The following is a 16672-nucleotide window of genomic DNA, read 5'->3' on the forward strand; positions in this document are numbered from 1 at the left end:
GTTTGGTTTAGTTTATAACTTATAGCTTATAGCTTATAACTTTTTGAAAGTCAGAAATCAGCTTATTCTTTGAGTAGGGCAGGAGATGCTTTAAGAATAACCTGGAAATCAGCTTAAGCTGAAAGTTATAAGTTATAAGTTGTTGAGGCATAAGCTATAAGCACTTTTCCATAGCTCTACCAAACATGGCCAATATTGTTAAATAATTGAAAGATAAAAATTGTCTGACTTAATTTATTTGTGATTTTTTACTAACAAATAACATAGGTAACTATTAATATTTTTTTTCCCCGGAAAATGTCTCGTAGCTCAAATTTTGTGGCTCAAAAGTGGCTCAAATGGCCAAAACGACGTCGTTTTGGCCATTTTTATGTTGTTCTGTACTCAAAATGACGTCGTTTTGGCCATTTGAGCCACTTTTGAGCCACAAAATTTGAGCTACGTAGCATTGTCGTTTTTTCCCTCTCAGCCTCAATTCCTTGCGAGATCCCAGTGACACTACATTCTCTTTCTCTCGTGTGTTTTTTTTGTAATTTGAGGTGATTTATTAACATGTAGTGTGTTCATTGAGGTGATTTATTAATAATATATATATTAAAATTTTTATAAAATGAACGATTTAATTTATCCAACGAAATTAATATCCCTCGTCAATGAAGCCGAACCCCTACATAAACAGAAAGGTGACTCTATCGGTCAGACAACATATGGTTGAAAATTTCAATAGGTAGATAGAGTTGCAAACAAGTTGAGTCGACCAGAGCCGAGTTTTAATATGTTTAGACTTGTTTATTAAGATTTTAACATACTTGAACTCGAGTTTGAGCTAAATAAAAATTTAACGAACTGAGTTCAAGCCGAATTGGTTTAGGCTTAACTTGAGCTCGAACTTGTTCACGAGCCTTAACGAGACAAAAAATTTATAAATTCATACTTGCGTAGAAGACTAAAGTTACAATTAAAACTTTGATTATACAATTATATATACAATATATATAAACATATTAAAAAAGTTAATATTTTATCAAAATTATAATATCTACTGCCACTATTATATAAATGTACTATTTATAGTTAACTATTATTTACATTTATATTTTTTAAATATATAAATAACATATTTATCTTATTTTTATATCTATTTTTATATTATTTAGTATATAGATAATAAATATTAAACAAACCAGCTAACGAACCGAGCTTTAAAATGTTTTGGCTTATTTATTAAAAATTTAACGAGTTCGAGCTCAAACTCGAGCACAAAAAAAATTTAATAAATTGAATTTGAACAAATTCTTATCAAACCGAATTCGAGTCTGTTCACAAACAGTTATATTCATTTGTAGTCTTATTGGCATACCTCACTTTTGTCTAGAAAAAGTATTATGTTATATGTTATTTGTAATTTTTTTTTTTTTATCCTACATTAATTGGTGTACCAAAGTCTTACCCAACAGTACATGCACCCCCAAAAAAAATAAAAATAAAAGTCTTACCCAATAGAGGGGGAAAGTTGGGGTATGGGATTGCTATTGTGCTGTTAACACAATAATAACTGATAGTGTTTCAATTTGGGACTTATTGTGAACTTATTTTTATGATTTGAATGTTCATTTTACAGAATTTGTCGAGTACCTTATACATATCAAAAAATTATATTGATCGAATATTGGTAATTATGTGATCGGATTGCATATTTTTTATACTACTTTAAAAGAAAAGCAGATTGTTTGTTATTAATTTTTTTTTATGATAAATGTAATCCGATCACATGGTTACGGATATCTGATTAATATAATTTTGGCATGCTTGAAATACTTGATAATCTTAAAAAATAAACAGTTTAGATCATAAAAATAAATTCATAATAAATCTCAAATTGAGACAAAAAAACTACTGTTGTACCCTAGACATAACAACAACCCTCTCCCGAATGGATAGGCGTGTTCTACTGTCATTAATTGGAAGTGTAGCCAGTAATGGAAACAACATCCTTATATAGTGGTTGTGAAAATTCATTTCAATTGTTGTAATGATAAATTCATTATTATTTTATGATGTTTTAAATAATGTAAATGAAAGATTTATTGACACGGGAAATGAAAAGATCTACTTGGTGCTTCTAAAAAAATTGTGTCATTTATTGTGATAAAACAATATTCTAAAAAAATTTTGAAATAACCATAAATTCATAATTGTAAGGGAATGTTGCTATAAATAGTGAAACTTTTGTATTGGTAGATGAAGCTAAGATAGCACAAGGGGTGGAGAGCACACCCAGTGACACAAGAATGGCGATGGAGTTAATGAAGAAGAAAGAAGAGGAGGAAGTGGGAGAAGAGCCAGTGAGTCCAACTGGGCAATACTTCAACAGCTCTGTTCTCTCTGTTTCAGTTCTTTCGGTTTTGGAATTTCAAGTTCCCATTGATGATTCCCCAACCGTGTCTCTTCTCAACGATGTCTTCCTCCCCATCAACCCCCGCTTTGCCTCCGTCATGGTACTCTCTCTCTCTCTAAAAATCAAACACATTTTTCTCACATTTCTAGTGAAATAGGATTGTGTTCGATTCTGGAATCGATTTCTGTGTTACTAGACATTTTCAAGTGTTTGGAATGCATATGTTTTTGTTAGCAGAGACAGATTCAAGATTATGACTTTAGAGAGCTACTCTGTAGTTTAAAAAATAGGGGGCTATTCTATATAATTTTGAAATTATCTAAAAAAATTTAGGGGTGCAAACTCTTATAATTTTAAATTATTTTAAAATTTCTAGTATAATATATAATATTTTTCAAATTTTTTGGGGGTGCAACCGCCCCCTAGCCCCCCTAGATCCATCATTGTTTGTTAGCAAATTGTGGTAATAAGTGAATATGATAGTTTTGTCTTAACCACATAACAGTTTTCTACTTACATATAAATTAATTATAAATTGAGATGTAACTTTCTGACATGAACAATGTGAGACTCACAAGAAAGTGAGACCAAGAGTTGTTTTCGGTTTTATCATCTATATATGTTCATATATTTTTCCGAAGTATAATGCAAACTTATGTACTCCAAATTTTAATTTATATTATAGATTTAAATTTAGTTACATATATGTTACATTCAGAACAAGTATGATTCATATTTTTATTTTTTCTGATAAAAGTTTTGCATACTTAATCGAGCTCATCAAATTAATTATCATTGTGTTTGATCACCACTAATAATAATGCAATCTTGTTGCCAAATCTTTTATGCTGTGTTTGGTTGGGGGATTTAGGGAGGGATTTGGAAAGGGAAAGGGAAAAGGTGTGTGAAACTATGTGAAATATAGGTATATTTTTTTCACATTTCACCTACCTTTTCCATTTCCCTTTCCAAATCCCTCCTCAAATCCCTCAACCAAACACAACATTAGTAAATACAAGTTCATCAACAAAGGGTAGGTAGGTGAGTCGTACATGAATTAAAACCACGCACATTGATTCGTTCACGTCCCAAACAGAGTAAACTTTGCTTGAAATTTATTGCATTTGTGTTCCAGAACAGTAGTACTACTAACAATGACAGATAATTAAATTTTATTTTTTTCTAAGCAGGTTTTAGACAAAAATGGTGTAAAACAATGGAAGAGAGTGAAGGTGAACCTCAAAGACCACATTAACATCCCCATTTTCCCACCACCCACCGGAGACTCGGGGGAGCTCTACGACGAGCAATTCGACAACTACTTGACGAAAATAGCCATGGAAGAGCTTCCACAGAGCAGGCCATTATGGGAAATTCACCTGATCAAGTACCCAACAAGGAATGCAGCTGGGCATGTGGTGTTCAAGCTTCACCATGCTATGGGAGACGGATTTTCGATGATGGGTGCTCTGCTTTCTTGTTTACAGAGAGCTGATGATCCTTCTCTGCCATTAACGTTCCCGAAGGTTCGAATGAATGTGAATGGGAGGGAAGAAGAAGATGAGAAGAAGAATAAGGAGGGTGTTATGAAGAGTGTGCCTAGGATTTTAACTGGGTTTTGTAACACTATTTTGGATTTTGGATGGAGTCTTTTGAAGAGTAGTTTTGTTGAAGATGATCGGAGTCCGATTCGATCTGGAGATGATGGTGTGGAGTTTAGGCCGGTGACTATAACTACTATAACGTTCTCTCTTGATCAGATCAAACAAATTAAGTCCAATCTTCAAGTGGTAAGTTTCGCAATTCTTTCCAGCGCTGGTCTCACAAAATTATTACAGATGCATGAAAAAGATTAAGGGTGTGTTTGGTTTGGTTTTGGGAGATAAATTTTTTAAAAAAAATTTGGGAAAAGAGTTTAGAATTATTTTTGATTTGTTTGATTGTATATTTTGGAAATAGTTTTAGAATAGGAGAGTTTGTGATGATTTGATATTTTGTTATAGTTGAATAGATAAGTGTGAGAGAAAAAATGATTGAGAAAGAGAGAGGAGAGAGAAAAAGTAATTGATTGATGTGTAGGAGAGAAAAAGTGATTTTGGAAATTTTTTCAAAAAACTTCTAACCAAACAAAATTTTGATTTTTTTTTTTCAAAAATTGTATTTTGAAAGTTAAACCAAACAAGGCCTAAGAATTTAATTATTAATATTTATACAATTTATAATTAACTTTCAAAATTACCACTGCATTGTTTTTATTTTTTTATTATATTTTATTTTTGCATTGTTATTATGGTGTGCTTTGCTCTTTATTGGGTTAAGAAGATTATGAAAATTAAATTAAAAATACATATATCTGTAGTATTTTTTTGTTAGTGTTATATGCTATTTGAGTTGTACGAAATGGGAAAGAGAAAAAAAAAAAAAATATCGCTAATGACGGCTCTTCTTGGTCTGTCAATAAAAGGTATAAAATTTTAAAATATTTATAATCTCAATATACTCTTCGTATATTTTAAAATATTTTTATACATTTCAAAAGATAAGAGATAAAGTCTTATTAGGTAAAATTAATTTTGTTCAAGATTTTTTTAAGCATTTTTTTAAAATATATATATATATATATATATGATACAATTAACACTCAAGTCAGTAAATATTTTTAAAATGTGTTCTTAATTATTAGAACATGTCAGAGATTCAAGTGTCTGATCTTCTCACTTTATTTATCAAAAACAAATAATTTCATTTCATAATCAATAATTCTATGCGGATTATTTCTTCTTACCATATTTTGTTTAGTACTCATAGTTGTTGGGTATAATAAATTCCATATAAATGTAATTAATATTCAGAAATTGGGAGTGATCGGTCACCAAGGATCCTCTAGAGTGAAATTTCCCTAAAGTTTCCTAGAGTGTTATATTGTGTGGTTGAGATTTACTGGCAAGTTACATCAGAAAAATTGATGTGATTTGCCAGTAAATCTCAACCACACAATGGAGCACTCTAGGAAACTTTAGGAAAAAATCACTCTAGAGGATCCTTGCTCGTGATCGGTTTGATTTAGTTAGAAGGTAAATCAAGATCCAAACAAGACCGTAATGCCATTGACTCGGATCCATTTGTGATTTGATCAAAAATATTTTTTTTAACACCCTAAATCAGAGTCACATTAAAGCTCCCCCTACAGAGTTGTCGACTGTAGAGAGAGGACGACCCATTAGATCATTCATGAACCGCCTTAGAAGGTAGACTTTATTTTTTTATAACTAGTCAATAATTGGGGACCTCTTTCATAGTCAACCACTTCGGCCCTAGCAAGTGTCCACCATACTTTAATGACGCTAAATCCGTAGAAAGTTTAATTATTATTTTTTTTTTTTATAACTAGTCAATAATTGGGGACCTCTTTCATAGTCAACCACTTTGGCCCTAGCAACTGTCCACCATACTTTAATGACGTTAAATCCATAGAAAGTTTAATTATTATTATTTTTTTTTTGGGTTCCCCATAACATTAACAATTCCAATTACTACGCCCATATATATGTGGGAAAAAAAAAAAACTCCATTGTTTGTGTGTGGAGCTGCTAAACCCACTGAAGTTCGGAAATTTGTTAGAATTATACAGTTTTGTGCAACTGTTTTTTAAATCTTTTCATAAATTGACATCAATATTTAAAAAAAGAAAAAGAAAAGTAATATTATATTTGTCATATTTTTATGTATTGCTTTGTTTAATAATGTGGCATAATTATTTGTGGAATCCATTACAACAATCATCGTCAATGAGACACAATAAATAAAAACAATCTTATACTAAAAACATTTTTATATTAATTTTTGTTTATTTAATGTCATAAATATTAAATTCACAATTGTTGAATATTATTTATGTAGAATTCATTATACTAAGAGTTGTTGTAGGTGTATATCTCATATCATGTCGTATTTTAAATAAAATATATAAAAAATCATGTGGCATTGCTCTAAGATTTTATAAAGTAGTATTATGTAATGGTTGTGGCCATTACTTAATGGTTGTAGCGGTAGGCACTACCCGTCACACTCGCTTTTGCGGTATGTCAGAAATTCACACGTATAACGACATTTTTAATATTATATAACGACTGTAACAACCCATTACACACATTTATAATATTCTAAATAGTTTTCTTTCTTAAAAAAAAAAGCCTAAAAAATATACATTATACACATTCTAAAATATTCAGTAGCTCAAAAATAATTTTTGTTTATGTCTCAATTTTTATTTTTATAATCATTTCATTTAATAATTATAAATATTTTTTAGGAAAAATTAATCAAACATCCCTCCCCAACTTTATGCAGTAGGAGAGGCCCAAAATTTATTTATTTTATTAGCTAAGTTTCTTCGATGAAATTTATCTGTGATCATACTAGGGAAATTTCAAAATTTTTATGTGATCTTATTAGAAAAATTTTGAAATTTCTCTAAGTGACAATTGAAATTTCTCTGTGTCGGGACCGGAATTTCTTTGAGTTGAATTTTCTCTATAAAAATGTTGAGGGACCTTAACTATTATGAAAATATTGTATGTACTTTATCTTATAAAAATCTTAATATCGGGAATTTAAAAAAAAAAATCGCTATTTTTTATTTTTGGTCAAAAATAATTTTATAGATATTTAAAATCAATTATTCTTAAAAAAATAAATAAAAATAAAAGGTACAATATGGATTTATGACATATAAAATCTTTAACTGTTGAAATAAATTATAAAAAACTCATTTTATAGTAATTTAAAAATATAAAATATATTGAATCATATTTAAAAACTAACAAAAATCAATCAAAATCTATTTTAAACTTCAATAAATGTAATTATGAATAAAAAAAAAATATGTGTATCGGATAAGTTTTTTTCAAATTGTGTGAAAAATACAAAAAAAAAATCACGATTTCGATTATCGCAACCGTTACGCTATGATCTTTACAACCCACAACCACAACAGCGTTGCCGCAACCGTAACCGTTTTTTAAAACCTTAAATTACTCTAAAACTTTTGTATGGAATTTACTACCGCTTAATGTTATCACTATAAAATAAAACACTCAAATAAGATGCCTTCTGTTTACATCATAACATGGGTCTCTTCTCTCACTTTCTCTGCTCAATAGATTGAAAATCACGCAATCCTGCTCTCTTTAATTTTGTTGAAGCAATTCACTTTCCTCAATTATGTTGTACATATTTTGTTATTATGCGAAGTTGACTCTCAATATTTATTGTTTCCCCTAATTAGACAGTAAATGATGTAATTACGGGGATAATATTCTTGGGAACTCGGTTATACATGAAAGAAACAGGGCATGAGAATGAGTTGAATAAATCAAACTCCAAGTCTACAGCATTGGTATTGCTCAACACCAGGAATGTTTCTGGATACACGTCTGTGGAAGAGATGATCAAACCTAACATTACGGACACCAAATGGGGCAACCAGTTTGGGTTCTTGCACGTGTCAGTCCCTGAGTTAGGTCCATCTGATTCTTCAAACCCAATCAACTTTGTGTTCAAAGCCCAGCAAGTCATCCTCAGAAAAAGAAACTCTGCTGCTGTTTTTCTCACCGGCAAGCTTTTGGACACCTCCAGGAAATATAGAGGACCTGAGGTATGTGCACTCCTTTAGGTATTCTAATAGAAATTTTCAAGTACGTACATAGAATTCGATGGCAGAATTGAATACAACTCTCTCTCACATGAGGCGGGAATTGCCAAATGTGTGGGTCAGAAAAGATTGTGTCTAATTCTGTATAGTTAAAGCACTTGTACTAATATGATGACCGCTATTTTTTTATGGAGAAAATGCTATACATACCCATTTTTTTTTATTGTTACCATCTACATGAATATTAATAATTGGTTACCCTTGTTTAAAGATATTTTTTAACGAATTATTGAAGACAAAATGATATCTTACCACACACCTTGGTGATATAAAAGAGTGTAAAAAATGGTGGTACATAGCATATCTCTATTTTATGAGTAAAATTCATTTTGCAATTCTACTATATAGCTAGTATCACGATGTTATCTGACCTTTTAATTATTTCTCTCAACCTTCAGATTTTGAGTCAAATAGCAATTTGGATCCATTTGTAAAAAACCTTTTCGAAGATTAAAGGAAAACAATTGCATAATAATATTAATTTTGCCTAGCATCTTTATATTTTTATTAAAATTTTACTTTAGTCTTTTTGTCACTTTTCAAAACGGGATTATAAGACTGGATACAATTGCAATTTCACTCAAAATCTAAGAGCTTAACTAGAATAACGGTGGGTAAAATATGAGTGTAAAATGTAATAATTTTTTTGAAAAGAAATAATTGAAAGAGGGATAAATGTGGTGGAAGTTGGTTGTGACAGGCAACAGCTAGATACATACATAGCACGCTGAAGAACTCAAGCATGACAGTGTCAAACATGATCGGACCCATTGAACAAATGGCTTTAGCTAACGATCCATGCTCTGGCATATACTTCATGGTAGTTGGTGTTCCCCAGGTAATCATATATCATATCACTATTCTTTCCTTTCTAAACCATTACTTAATTTGACTAGGTTTAGATGCATTTTACCATGTTTACATGATTGCCGACGTTGATATGATGTCATATTAAATTGTTAATTATCAATTTATTTTCAAATTTATGCAATTTAAAAGAATCCTTGTTGCTCATAAGGTACAATAGGCGGTTGTGAGGGTCAAATAGGTCTATTTCGAGCTTACTCTAGTAATTCGACTCGTTCATTTTATAGAATTCATTGAGCAAGTCACTCATACAAAAATCAAGTTAATCAGATATTGTTAGTCACATGATTAAGACTTGTTTGTTTAAATTGAATAGTCTATTATCAAAATCATACTTGTCCTTCATTTTTTAAAAACAAATGTGATATACTCACATAGCTATGAATGTCTAATTAACCATAAATGATATCTTCGACGAGTTTTACAAGATGACGGTGTAAATTATCGAAATAAGCTTAAGATGGACCCATCCGACCTTCACAGTAAGGACCCCTCCCCTCCCCCATTAGAGAGGGGGTAATGTTATTATTTATGTGCTCCTCAATGTCACAATGTGTATATGCGAGATTCACGAAATTTTAAAAATAATGGGATCTACCATTATTTTTTGAATATAATGAATTTCACGAATGTATATACACATAGCAGTTGTATTTATTTAACTATATGGTGTTGATGGAGTTGCAGAGTCTTACCATAACAATGGTAAGTTACATGGGAAATCTGAGGGTTGCAGTGGGAACAGAGAAAGGATACATAGATTCAAAAAAGTACAAGTCATGCATCCAAAATGCCTTCCATATGATGTTCAAAGCTGCTGTGAAGTCTGCTTCACAACCACCAAATTATATATAGAGGATCATCATCAGACATCCGAGCCCCCATCCATCGAATACAGTACAATGTTTACTACTATTTCATTTACACGCGTCATGATTCTTGGATTGTTTTTGTTTTATATAATAATACTCTTGCGTTACAATTTTATAATGTCATTACATATTGTGTTTTTAATTCCTATATGGTATTTTTAATTCTAATTATTACTGTACTATCTTATTCTTATGTATGTTATGGATTTTTTGTTGAGCCAAATCATTGTATCTTGCTCTTCCAATAAAATTATATGAGTTACTAAGAGAGAGTTAACCAGAGTCATTAGCCTTGTGGTCGTGCAACAACACTTTATGATGTGAGGTTGCTTGTTAAAACTCATGTAGAAAAGAGTTTGATATATGTTTTGTGTTTATTTTTCCCAATATGAGATTTTATATAGTTATTTATTTCTTCTCTAGTTTATGATATAGTTGTTGGGTTAGTTGACTATTGATTTTCTAGCTATTGTTAGGCTTTAATTATCTAATTTTATATTATACTTTTAATATTTGTAAATTCAAGGCCGGCTTTGAGTTTTTCGAGCTTAAGATGAACCATTAAATGGGGCCTTTATATATAATGACAACAATAACCAAAAAAAAAATTGTAAAGTGAAATGAAAAGTACTTATATTTCTAAAATTGAATTAATTTTTCGACTTTTTGTTTCTTTTTCCTTTTTTCACATCCATTCTAGGAACCATAATTGTAAAATCAAGAAAAATTCAACCCACATAAATCTAAAACTCAACAGAAATTTAAGTCACAATCCAAAGAAAAATCATAGAATTTACAAACAATTGAAGATAATATATGATCCTAGCAAAACAAAAGCACGATAAAATTTGCATTAGATAGAAATTAACAAAATTATCTCACAAAAATTAGATTAAAAAAATAGGGCATTGAAATTAAATTTAGGGCACAAATCAAAATTAAGCAAGCCCTTAAATAAATAAATAAACAATGCAATCAACAATAGATTAATAAGCAAAATTCTCCAATCAAATAAGAGCAAAGAATTTAAAATAGTAATTAGGACGCATAAATTAGATTTAGGACACAAGGAGAAGGAAAAAAAAAAAACTCATTGTAAGTGATTTGATACCCTAAAAATCACTATACTGATTTGTGGTCCTTAGAATTTAAAGTCACCGTCTGCATGGTACCCGTTTGCTCTAGAAGTTTGCTTCCAACGTGTAGGTAATATTGTGTTTGATTAGAAGATTTGAAAAGAGAAAGAGAAAAAAGTAGGTAAAATATGAATAAAATATATTTATATTTTACCTAATTTCACATATCTTTTCTCTTTTCAAATCTCTCAACCAAACATAATGTAAGAGTTGTGCTAAAAAAGGAATAGAATGCACAAAAGTTGGTGATAGAGTTTTGTTATTTACAAACTTTACCCAATATGTTTTGTATTTATTTTAATTTTTTTTTTTTTTGGGGGGGGGGGGGGGGGGGGGGCTTTGTCTTGACTGTGTTTGAAGTTAAAGAATATTGGGCTGGGCCTCATTTTTGAGCTACTAATATTACATAGAATAAAAATATTTTGGGGCCCTTAAATTTTAGGGTTCCAAGGCAACAGTGACCTTGGCTGCCTTGGGCCACGGTCGGGTTTGGTTGTGTAAATCCAACTTATTTTTGTAGTTAGATTTGATTAATTTGTTAAAGTTAGACTTTATTAACATTTGGTAAAATTATTAATAATATTAAAATAAATAATTTATATGGTGAAAGAGAGACAAAAAAATAGATAGATGAGAATAAAGAAACCAATGCACCACTGCGATGTTCTTTGGCATTTTTGAGTGAGAACATCAATGGATATGATTTTTTGTATTGCATTACTTTGTGTATATAACATATAGTAAAGTAAATATGATTTTACTGTTCAGATAATTTTAACCGTTTAACGACTAATAATATATATAATTAGGATTTTGGATTGTTCGAGTTGGTAGTGTTTCTTTCCAGCTTGATCCGAATTTCTATTTCACCTGTGCCCCTGAGCCACCAAACGTTGGATAAAATCAAAGATGATGTGACATTTTTTTGAAGCATGGTTTGGATGATTATGGTGGAAATTGATTTGGAGATGAGCTTATCTTAAAAGAATGATATAACAAATTAGCAAATTTAAAGTTCATAGAAAGATTTGTTAGTTGGTTAATTGTGGTTATGTTAGAAGGAGCACACCATAATAAAAATCTTACTAATTACGAACTATTGATTATGTTGTGAATATTAGAAAGTTATGAACATGATTTTATTTTTATTTTTTAAATTTTGCTATCAATTATTATGTTATAGTTATGAAAAAACATGCCATTTTTAATAATGTGTACCATAACATTTTTTAATTTTTATAGTATTACTCTTCAAATAAATTTCCAAAATCTAACTGAAAAGGCACACCGATCATGTTCATATCATTGTACTATTGAATGAAGCGTCATGCTAATAAGTGCTGGTTGAACAAAAAAAAATGACACAATTTATAAAAATTACAAAAGTCGCCAAATTTTAAATACACTTTCAATATATATATATATATATATATATTTATATTTACCATTTCTAACATTAAACGATTCTCTAATTGATTCATAAATTTAGAGAAGGATTTGAAAAAAGAACGTGAAAAGGTGCATAAAATTAAATATAATAGATATATATATATATATTTTACCGTCATTTTCTTTTTCTCTTTTTAAATCTTTCTATCAATCTTCAAACTAAATACAATTTAAGAACTCTACTGTTGGTACGTCAGAAGTGAGCCATATAATTGAGCTTGAAAGTCATTCATTTGGTTTTGAATGGAATACTTTTCCCAGCTACTTTCATATACTTTGACGAGGTTGAACTAATTAATGCATATTGTGGATACGGTAGCAAAGAGGAAGGTGATCGGACAGTGGCCATGGCCATCCTAAATTTTCAGATGTTGAATTTGGTGGCGAAGAGGATGAGTTGAACTTTCACTGAATGGGACAGTTTTTCGTACTAAATTTTAACAATCTGCTTTAATACAGAGATAATGACTCGTTAGACTAAAAGGATAATGGTATAGATAAATCTATACCATATATATAATCAAATGTAGTTATATTGGCAAAAATCTCTAACGCTGTGTTTGGTTGAGGGATTTGGAAAGGGAAATGGAAAAGGTATGTGAAACTAGGGGAAATATAGGTATGTTTTATTCACATTTCACCTACATTTTTCATTTCTCTTTCCAAATCCCTCCTCAAATTCTCCAACCAAACACAACATAAATATTTTCTATTAAATGAATGACTAAATGTCTTATATGGGATGGGGTCCATATTTTTATGACCTCAACCCCCATGTGAGACAACATTTTCTTAAAAACAAACCACCACCAAGTCAAGGTGATGATGCCGATTAAGCCCTTTCCTTTGGCATTAAAGATAGTTTTAAAAATTAAAAATATCTCTTTATCAGATATTTTTATTGTACAAAATTAATAACTGTTCTCTTATACAATAATTTAATTACTTAAATTATTAATTAAAATATATTTGACATCATTAAAAATTATTAATTGACTTAATAATTTATAAATAAAAAAATTATTTGTTATGAAATTATAAATTTCAAAAAATAAGATATAATTTTTAAAATTATAAGAAGCAGTCTATATTTTAAATAAATATTAAGCAATGTATTTACAATTTATTGAAGATTTTAACATTTGTAGTTACACTCTCCAACCTCCAACTAGTAACATTTATGACTTTTTTCAAAAAAAAAAAAAAAAACTAGTAACATTTATGACAAGGTCCACAAAACAGGTTCCCAATGTCAATTAAACTCTGAATAAAAAAAAAAAAATTAAAAAAAAAAGAAGTCAAGTAAGCATCCTAACAATGTTACCTATACCCACCCAAAAACAATGTTGCCTACATTTTTCCAATTGTGCATTCTGATTATTTTTTCAATTACTTTCTTCAACAATATTTCTTATTCTTTTTCTATTTTATTTAAATATTTTTTTATTATTCTTTTTCAATTAAACTTGTTTTTTAAATAATTGATGTGACAATTAGATTAGAGACAGTAAGAGAAAAAATAAGAGAGAAATTAATATTATATATTTAGAGAATGAACAGTAACTCTCACATATAGGGAGCCACTATGGCATTTGTTAAATTAGAAAACTTTTTAAGGAGTTTGTTGGGGATGATTTTTAGAGTTTTCATTTTTTAAAATAGCTAAAAATTGATAATAAGATATCTGTTGAGATGCTATAAACTATTATGTTGATAGAAATACAACAATGATAGAGAACTCTAATTTTAGAACTCTAAAGAGAGGTCTAATGATATGACTAGAGAAAAAATCATCCATTTTTGTTGACGGGACACTTTAATTGGGTTCGTGAGCTTTATTATATACATATATTTTTTTTTTAAGAAAAGAAAATCCTTGATAAATTCATATTCCTACCCGTATAAGTCATTAAGAACATGAGTGATTTTATTGAAGACATGAGGACAATTATTGGTAAAAAGTTCATGTGCTAAGGATTTAAGAAATTTAATTTCATAAATACCATCTATCTGTACAAATTTTATCTATCTCTTCAATTTTTTGAACCTATCTATCTAAATTCTTTTAACCTATCTTTCACAATATTTTTAACATATTTGTTCAATTTTTTTAATCTATCTATCCAAATTATTTAACATATTTGTTCAATTTTTCAACCTATCTATCCAAATTATTTTAACCTATCTTTCTCAATATTGTTAACTTATTTGTCTAAATTATTTCAACCTATGTATGTTAATCTGTTCAAATTATTTTAACATATCTATTCGAATATATTTTTAATTATTTTAGCACATCTGTTCGAATATATTTTTAACCAATTTATCCAAATTATTTTAACGTATGTATGCTAATATTTTTATACTTTTAATTTATCTATCAAAATTGTTTTAATATTTTTAATCTATTTATGCAAATTATTTTAATATTTTTAATCTATCTATCCAAATTGTTTTAATGTATATGTCCTAGTTTTTTTTATCTGACCAAATTGAATCTATCTGTCCTAGTATTTTTGGCTATCTGTCTTAATATTTTTTACTTATATATCCAAATTGAATCTATTCGTCCAAATTATTTTAACTTATTTGTTCCATAATTTGGACACATAAACACGTCAATGTGAATAACGTTGTTTTTTTTTTTTTAATAATTATTTGTCAACAAGCAATGAAGAATTGTTTTCCACCATTCATGGTTAAATTCAATGATGCAGTCTCAAAGCTGGTCTGATTTGCACTGGATGTGAAAAAGAGTCAATTCTCGATGGCTCAAAAGAAGTTTACAAGAACAAAGTTACTATTATACTGTGTTTGGTTGGAGGATTTAAAGAGGGATTTGGAAAGGAAAAGGGAAAATATATGTGAAAATAGGTGAAATATGAGTATGCTGTATTCACATTTCACCTACATTTTTCATTTCCTTTTCTAAATTCCTACTCAAATTTTCCAACCAAACACAACATTAGTCTCTAGGTAGAACTGACCTTAAATCATAGCAATAATCAAAAGGGTTCTTGGAATCCGTTTAACATGGACAGATAAACACGCCAATTCCTGTATGTCCAAATTATTTTAATTTATTTGTCCCGTAATTTGTATAGATACACATGCCATAATTTATTTGTTCAAATTATTTTAACTTACTTGTCTCATAATTTGGACAAATAATAATTTAGACAGATGAACATACTACAATTTAGACAGATGAACATACTACAATTTAGACAGATAAACAACGCTATGCGCTTGTCCTTGTGCGCATGTCTTTATGGACCCAAACAAATTGTGCGCTTGTCTTCTGAACCCAAACAAAAGGCGCCTTATGCTCATAAAAGTTCATAAAATGGAAATGAGTGATTATATTTAAAATTATACATATTATTTATTTTCTACAAGAATAATATGTTAAAGATGGGACTGTAATTAATTTTTTCATAAACCAATGAGAATCTTAGGTTGTGTTTGGTGAAGCTTTATAATTATAATTTCACCCCTCCATTTGCACCCTCCGTTTGGATACAGTTTTGAAAATATGATTCCACCACACATTTCAAAACATATTTCTTTTTCACGTTTGGCATATCTCTCTCTTTCGTCTTCTCCATTCTGAAAAGTAGAGGAGTTTTTGAATTTTGTGTCTACCCGGTCATCATTCTGAACGTCCCCCCAGACATCTGGCCGGTTGACAGGAACGGTGTAATATTTTATTTTATTTTTAATTTTTTAATTTTTTTGCAACTGTCAATCACCACCAGTTATTTGGAAAAAAAAATTATATTTATTTTTTATATTTTTTAAATATAGAATTCATTTTTTTAAACCAAAATGACTAATTATTTTTTTGAATTGAATGTTAAAAAGAGTTTGGTTATGAGTTTTGAACAGAATTTGCAATAGAATTTTAAGTTGTGCGTTTGGTTATGAGTAATACCTTTTTGAATTAAATTCTGAAAATTCTTTTCAAAACTTATAACCAAATAAATTTTCTCAATTCATATATCACATCAAAAATTCAAAACTCAATTTAAAAATATTTTCAAAATTTATAATCAAACAAATTTTCTCTTTTCAAATTATAATTTCAAAACTCACAAATTCAAAATACAATTCTATTTTCAAATCATAATTCTAAAAATTTAGCAAATGTAACCGTATGCTGTTCACACAAGCCTAAGCTTGAGTTGAGTAGAAGATGTACTTTTGTGATGTGATGTGCATGTCTTGAGATTTAAAA

General features: G+C 29.3%; 1 protein-coding gene across 1 annotated transcript; it reads left to right on the forward strand.

The window, feature by feature from the left end:
* The first annotated feature begins 2222 nt into the window (after window positions 1–2222).
* On the forward strand, window positions 2223–9992 carry LOC145797180 (wax ester synthase/diacylglycerol acyltransferase 4-like). The gene is made up of 5 exons (XM_082883702.1): window positions 2223–2498; window positions 3589–4188; window positions 7686–8054; window positions 8812–8949; window positions 9666–9992. The coding sequence occupies exons 1-5, from the start codon at window positions 2292–2294 to the stop codon at window positions 9831–9833; spliced, it is 1482 nt and encodes a 493-aa protein (XP_082739828.1). The 5' UTR covers window positions 2223–2291; the 3' UTR covers window positions 9834–9992.
* The last annotated feature ends 6680 nt before the right edge of the window (window positions 9993–16672 follow it).

Source organism: Camellia sinensis, chromosome 8 (assembly GCF_055761805.1).
Source record: "Camellia sinensis isolate YWXY chromosome 8, ASM5576180v1, whole genome shotgun sequence".
NCBI lineage: Eukaryota > Viridiplantae > Streptophyta > Magnoliopsida > Ericales > Theaceae > Camellia > Camellia sinensis.

Excerpts from the sequence above, each read along its gene's own strand:
- LOC145797180 (XM_082883702.1), top strand. The coding sequence starts at position 2,292 with ATGGCGATGGAGTTAATGAAGAAGAAAGAAGAGGAGGAAGTGGGAGAA. Across the intron at positions 2,499-3,588 it reads CCCGCTTTGCCTCCGTCATG|GTTTTAGACAAAAATGGTGT; the intron begins GTACTCTCTCTC and ends TTTTCTAAGCAG. Across the intron at positions 8,950-9,665 it reads TGGTAGTTGGTGTTCCCCAG|AGTCTTACCATAACAATGGT; the intron begins GTAATCATATAT and ends ATGGAGTTGCAG.